The sequence below is a fragment of the Chrysemys picta genome, chromosome 13 (genome assembly GCF_011386835.1).
Source record: "Chrysemys picta bellii isolate R12L10 chromosome 13, ASM1138683v2, whole genome shotgun sequence".
NCBI classification, from domain to species: domain Eukaryota; kingdom Metazoa; phylum Chordata; order Testudines; family Emydidae; genus Chrysemys; species Chrysemys picta.
Genome location: NC_088803.1, coordinates 12,642,905 through 12,650,178, shown reverse-complemented (window position 1 = coordinate 12,650,178; position 7,274 = coordinate 12,642,905). Strand labels below are relative to the sequence as shown.

Here is a 7,274-nt window from a genome sequence, read left to right as displayed (position 1 = left end):
CTTTTCCCCATAACCATAGTGTCATTCTGTGTTTCTTTATAAATATAATCTACTGTTGACATTATTTTCTCCATGAAAACGTAGCATGCAATCTATGTATGAACATTGGGGTATTTACACTGGCAAAATCTAGTCAATGAAATTAATCTATGTTTGCACCAGCATAAATAGGTTAAGAAATCTATCTATCTATCTATCTATCTATCTATCTATCTATCTATCTATCTATCTATCTATCTATCTATCTATCTATCTATCTATCTATCTATCTAATGATTTTATAAAGTCACCCTTCACTATCTGATCAGTAGCCATAACAAAGTCTCTAGTGTACATTCTGGAATCTCTGTCTCTTTATTTTTGGGGATAAAAACAGCTGTTTGTTTTTTTGCTTTTCTCTGTTTCTTAGTTTAGATTTTTTTTTTTTTGTAATTGATTTGTTGATGGGTTGAGTTGTTTCTTTCTTCCAGATGTTTCTGTGGTTAAATGAGGTTGTCAATGTTTGTCATCTATGCGGTGTGCCCATTTGTCATTACCAGCATTTTGGGCTGTATAAGTGGGGGCATTGCCAGCCGATCGAGGGATGTGATCATTCCCCTCTATTCGACATTGGTGAGGACTCATCTGGAGTACTGTGTCCAGTTTTGGGCCCCACACTACAAGAAGCATGTTGAAAAATTGGAAAGAGTCCAGCAGAGGGAAATAAAAATGATTAGGGGTCTGGGGCACATGACTTATGAGGAGTGGTTGAGGGAACTGGGATTATTTAGTCTGTAGAAGAGAAGAATGCAGGTTGCGGGGGTTGATAGCTGTTTTCAACTACCTGAAAGGGGGTTCCAAAGAGGATGAATCTAGACTGTTCTCAGTGGTAGTAGATGACAGAACAAGGAGTAATGGTCTCAAGTTGCAGTGAGGGAGGTTTAGGTTGGGTATTAGGAAAAACTTTTTCAAAAGAAGGGTGGTGAAGCACTCCCCTAGGCAGGCGGTGGAATTTCCTTCCTTAGAGGTTTTTAAGGCTTGGCTTGACAAAGTCCTAGCTGTGATGATTTAGTTGGGGATTGGACCTGCTTTGAGCAGGGGGTGTAATAGATGACCTCTTGAGGTCCCTTCCAACTCTGATATTCTATGATTCTATGACTATTCCCATTTCAGCTGAGAGAGGGACCATCTCACCTCTAGATCATAGCGAACAATGTGGTCCCAGGGGGGTATAAGACAAAAGATTATTCCATCAAATGGGTATCTGACCGTCAGTGGCGCCAGGCATCTTTGAAAATTGAGCCCTTTTGAAAATGCAAGCTAAAGGCTTTGTAAAGTGGAAATTTATGCAGTCTTAAATTTTACAGGTGGCCACTCTTTCATCATTGGCTAAATAAACACACCAGAAACAACCATCTCTGAACTTTGGAGATCTCAGAATCCAGCCTTGCATCTATTTCTGCCTGCACAGAGACCATTCCCCACCCCGACACTCCTCTAGAACACCAGTGGCAATGTTAGCATAAGGATCAAAGCTCAGTTAGTACCATCTGATGACTTCATGGTGGCCTGCATGAAATGGACTGAGGATCTGTGTGTGGTTTGTAGAACACATATGTTCTGTACAAAGACCCACATCACCAGGGATATATTTGCAGACTTGTATCCATTACTATAGAGAGGCCCAAGGGCATGGAGAAGGCAAAGACCAGCATCAGCAGTGATATATTTGCACCCTTGCTCTATTACTACAGAGAGGTCCAAGAGCATGGAGACGGGAATCCCCTATCATCTAGAGAAAAGCTTCCTCCAGGGCAGGGGAGAGGCACATTTCCAGGGAGTGGCAGGGGAAGATTACACAGCTGATACTTAAACTTCTATGTGTTCTACTGAAAAATGTAAGACTTCAGACCCTTGGGCTTATGATCTGGCCTCTTCCTATTTGGGTGATACAAAGAAAAACAGCAGACAAGGGGACATAACAAATCTGTGAATCTTAAGGCTGGTATATGCAGAGGAATGTAAGGGCAACAGGTGCCTGCACTCCCCTTGCGTGGTCAATGGGCGTTTGGCAGTTAATGACCAGAAGCCACTCTGAAAATCCCTGTCACAGCTCACAGTCTGGAGCAAGAGTCCAGTGTATTGCCCCACATTCTGCAGCACCCACATCCCCTTGTTTCTGCTCTAATTGCACAGGATTCTGCAGTCAGTTGCAGGTCCCTGCACAGGGCCAAGCCCATCCCTGGTGCCTCTACATGAAATCAGTGAATTGGTACCCAGGATACATTAGTCCAATTCTGTTGAGCTGTTCTCTACTCACTCCCCTTCTAATGCTTGCTGGAGATAATCACATCTCTGTGGCCCTCATAGGCATTTCATAGGGGATTCCCCACTTGGTCCAATAGTCTGATTGCTTTGGTTGCTATCAATACCTGAACCCCTGTGCCGATGTTATGTCCTTTGCACAGCAGGCAGAACCTAAATGCACAGCAAGGCCAGGGACTTGATTGTGTCCCAATAAGGCATCTTTAGACAACAGGACAATTCCTGGCCTTAGGGCCCCTGTACATTTGAAAGGAAATGAAGTCTCAGTTCACACCCCATCTCCATGTGAATGCTACAGACATCGCAGAGTACTATGGCATGGGATAGCTCAGGAGATAAGAGATGAAAGCCCTACTTTCATCTCCAAGTCATCTGTTCAAATCTAGCTGCAGTGGCCCTGTGTCCTTCCCCCTTCTGACCTCTGTGAAAAGGGAAGATTTGTGTCTCAACTCCTTGGACATATCATGATAGACGACATCGAAAGCCCATCCATCCAAACTGGGACCAGTTGACCCTCTGTGAGCAACCTCAGTACAGTCTAAGAAACCATCTCAGAAGTGGGTGGGGGTAGTTCAATCTCTCGGTCCCAGTCACTTCATGTTCTCTCTATGGAGATTGTGATAGCCATCAAAATGGACAATAGTTGGCAACCTAACATTGTGACGGGTTATGTAGGGATGAGTTCAAAGCTGGTGCATACAATACAAGAGTGTGTTGTGTGACAACTCCAAGTCATTTTAGGGCTCCATCAATGTTTGTATGTGATGTCTTTGTTATTATTAAGACATTATTTGAAATAATTATTTAGAGCTACATTTGCAAATGTTACTTTTATTCTCCATCCTGAAATTACACCATATTGGCACATGCAAATGACGTATTTAGGCTGGAATTTCTAAGGTGTCTAAGGTAGTGCACTAGAAAGGAATTTAGAAGAACTTGATTCAGGCCCAGGTCCTCAAAGGTTTTTAGGCACCTAATTCCCATGGGCCTTGGCTCATTGATTTGCCACTGGCATATGTAATGTCTTTGGGCAATAGTCAATACTTAATGCATCACAGGAAGACTAGAAGTCACCTGACCCATTCACAATCCATACAATTTTTGTCCCTAATCCAGCACTTCTACACTTTTCACTCACACCGATAAATGCATTCCTCATCTGTCCACCATAACATTCTCTCACCTCAACTAATTAATCCAGTCATACTACCTCTTCAATCCACGACATCAAGGAAAATTTGCAAGAATGAGTAACCCTCTGGGCTCATCCTGAAGGTTAAAAGAGTTGGGCTGTAGCATGAGAAAGCAATTCCAGTGTCAATGAACGACCAACTATTTTCGCAAGCGTCTCAGCAAATAATAACAACCTGATGTTCAATGAGCATCACTATTGAAATATATAGCACAACATTGCACCAAAGGAAACTTGGAGCTACAGTTTTGATTGTCTCTCCCAGAAGCTCGAGTCAGCTCTTACCCTGTATCATTTGAAAAACTGATCGACAGCAATAAAAACCTGTTTCTATGAATATTAGTTTTATTTTTAAAATCAATTTGGCTCAGGTGAGTCATTCCACCAATAGAGGCATGAGTGTTCATGGTAACAGTGAACTTGAACCAATTGGGATAGGATATTTCAAAGGGGCTCAAGGGAACTGGGTGCTGAACTCCCACTGAAAGTCAATAAGAGTTGGATGTGTAATTACCATGGGGCTAATTGATACCCCCTAATCCAAAGTGGGGGAAAAGCACTGACGCATGAGTTCAGTCATGAGCCTTCAGTTGGACTTCTCTCATATTTAAAGTTAAGCACTGGCTTACGTGTTTTTCCAGATCAGTGCCTTTGTTCAGATTATTCAAAGGAGTTTGAGTTTTAAATTCATAATCATTGAGTGTTTGGACAAGAAGCTACTATGATTTAGATCAACTGAGTAGCTTTGTTTTTAAGAAAACTCATTGTATCCAATAAGGCAAAGAAACAGAGCACTTTATAATATATTCATTTAAAATGGCTGAAAGCTCACAGACAGAGCATGTAATGAAGTTCTTGTAAAAGAGTAATGGAGTAAGAAATATTCAAAGAAATAACAATAAATAATAAATAGTCACAGGAAAATCACGAGCTGGACATCAACAGTCATAGACAGAAAAAGAGGCACGATAAACTGGCATTGATTTTTCATAATCTATCTATCTATCTATCTATCTATCTATCTATCTATCTACATGATCTTATTTTAACTATTGTATATGTAGTACACACAACCATGCACAAACATGGTTTAATAAATATTAATTAATAATAATAACAGCAACCAGCTTTGGAGATCTAGACACATTTGGATACTTGTGTGGATGAGAGACGAATGGCTACATGCAAAGATTGACGTTGAAGTGAATGGCTATATCCCAATGGTTACGATTAAAGGGTTAGCTCAATCTCTTCTCCCCACTCTGGTCTCTTACTTCAAACCCTCTGGTCTAAGCATTGTGCCTATCTCTCTCTTAGGGTGGAATCATGTGATTCTCCATCTCTGAAACTGGGTCCAAGGCTATAGCAACTTGTGCACCAACCGTGATTTCTCCAACTGTGTTTGGTTCCTGCAGTTCTTCCCACAGGAGCTGTGACCCGTAGTAAGTTGAATGACTAGACGTCTTGACCATGCAAAGTGTGATTTATTTACCACAATAGGAACAAAGCACAACATAAGAGAAAATATGAGCACTTCCCAGCTCGATCACTGCAGTAGTTCAGTGGAATAAATATTTGGCCTTCTGATTCAGACTCAGTTTGTCTTTAAGAAACATTTTAATACCTTTCTCGTCCAAATATCTTTCCACCATAGGAAGAACAATACAGTATGTATTTATTTTAATAAATTTAATTAAATGAATAAATAACAATAATACATACAGATATATAAGGCTCTAGGTGCCCTAACTCATCATAAATGACACAATAAAATCCCATCAGCATTAAAATAATCACTTGAACAGACGCATGCAGAAACTTTTTTTCAATTCTTCATCAGTGGGGAAAGCAAAACTTCAGGTCTCTCAGAAAACCCCATCAAGGTGATTATGACATTGACACCTTGAATAGACGACAAAATAAATGGATACCACCATTTAGTCAAACATACTCCACCCTGCCAAGCTCCTCCCTCCCCCCCCAAAAGCAACCTGGAACAAAGAAACAAGTCAAGGAATGAATCAACAAAATTAAACAAAATGAAAAAGAAACAAGCAAACACACAAGCCAAACCTCTCATACTCCAGGCACAATTTTTATCCCAAAAAAGGAGAAGATCCACAGACTTCATGAAATCCACTAGTGACTTAGATATGACTGTTGATATTCTGTGCAACATGCTCAGATAGTGCGGTGACAGTAGCCCTATAAATCCCTATGACAGATAGATAGGTGCATATGTAGAAGTATGGAAAGATAGATTCTGATCTTATGTTCACTGGTGTAATCTTATACTAACTCATTTGACTTCACTGAATCTAGTCCAGATTTCATGATTTCATAAACAGATTGCACCCTATTATTCTCAAAGAGACAACTTGGTCATCTGTTGATTATACATACAAAGAAACTCAGAATGAAATCACAGTCAAGTTGCAATGATGGACATTTTAACTCTTGGTGAATAACCTCCACACAATCAGTTTCTTCCATGCAGCTTTCATCTCCTTGTTCCTCATGCTGTAGATGATCGGATTCATCACTGGAGGCACCAGGGAATAGAGAACACCTACCACAAGGTCCAGACCTGATTCTGAGCTGGAGGTGGGTTTCAGATAGGCAAAAGACGCAGTGCAAATTAACAAAGAGAACACAGTGAGGTGAGGAAGGCAGGTGGAGAAGGCTTTATGCCGGCCCTGCTCAGAGGGGATTCTCATCACAGTTTTGAAGATCTGAACATAAGACAGAATTATAAAAACAAAGCAGCTTAAACTTAAAAACCCACTAAAGGCAATAGCCTGAATTTCACTGAGGTACGAGTCAGAGCAGGCAAGCTTGAGTAGTTGGGGGATTTCACAGAAGAACTGGCTGATTACATTGGACTGGCAGAAGGGCAACCTGAAGGTGTTCCCAGTGTGCAGGGCAGAGTAGACAATACTAGTAATCCAGGCACTGGCTGCCATTTGGACACAAGCTCTCCTGTTCATCACTCTCTCGTAGTGCAGTGGTTGGCAGATGGCGACATATCGGTCATATGCCATGATGGTGAGTAAGGCAAAATGAGTTGCAGTGAAGACTAAAAAGAGAAAGACTTGGGTGACACATCCAGGATAAGAAATCACCCTGGTGTTCATGAGGGAATTGTCCATGGATTTGGGGATGGTGACTGAGATGGAGCCAAGGTCTAAGATGGACAGATTCACCAGGAAGAAGTACATGGGGGTGTGGAGATGGTGGTCGAGGGCTACGGCTGTGATGATGAGAAGATTCCCCATCAGGACTGCCAGGTAAATCACCAGGAACGCCACAAAGTGCAAAATCTGCAGCTCCCGAATGTCAGAGAATCCCAAGAGAAGGAACTCGGTCAGGGTGGTTCGGTTGGACATTTTCTTTCTCAGTTCATTGTGTGATGGCTGTGGAGGGAAGGACAAAGACAGTGGGGGAATTACAGTGACAGAGGGAGTGGCCCTGATTTCCTGCAGCAATATGATGTGAGTGTCAACCATGCACAGCACTCATCACTGCTATTAACTAGGAGTGGTGAGTTATCACATGAATGTAAATTGGCGCAGGTCCCTTAAAGTCAATGGAGCTGCATCAGTTTGTACCATCTGAAGAACTGGCTCATGATATGGCTTAATAAAATGCTGTGTGAAGGATGAAGCAAAGTACCATCCCAAAGCAAAAATTGTAGCTAAGATGGATCCCCTATTGCTACAAACAACAGGCTCTGGACTTGGGCAAGAAACTAAAATGCCAACACTGCCTGATAGCT

General features: G+C 41.7%; 1 protein-coding gene across 1 annotated transcript; it reads right to left on the bottom strand.

Annotated features, from left to right (window-relative positions):
• Positions 1–5,301: 5,301 nt before the first annotated feature.
• On the bottom strand, positions 5,302–6,894 carry LOC112060471 (olfactory receptor 14A16-like). The gene has a single exon (XM_065566755.1). It carries the CDS (start codon positions 6,883–6,885, stop codon positions 5,950–5,952), a length of 936 nt encoding a protein of 311 aa, XP_065422827.1. The 5' UTR covers positions 6,886–6,894; the 3' UTR covers positions 5,302–5,949.
• Between the last annotated feature and the right edge of the window lie 380 nt (positions 6,895–7,274).

Bases quoted from the DNA above. Each gene is read 5' to 3' on its own strand.
- LOC112060471 (XM_065566755.1), bottom strand. From the start codon at position 6,885: ATGTCCAACCGAACCACCCTGACCGAGTTCCTTCTCTTGGGATTCTCT.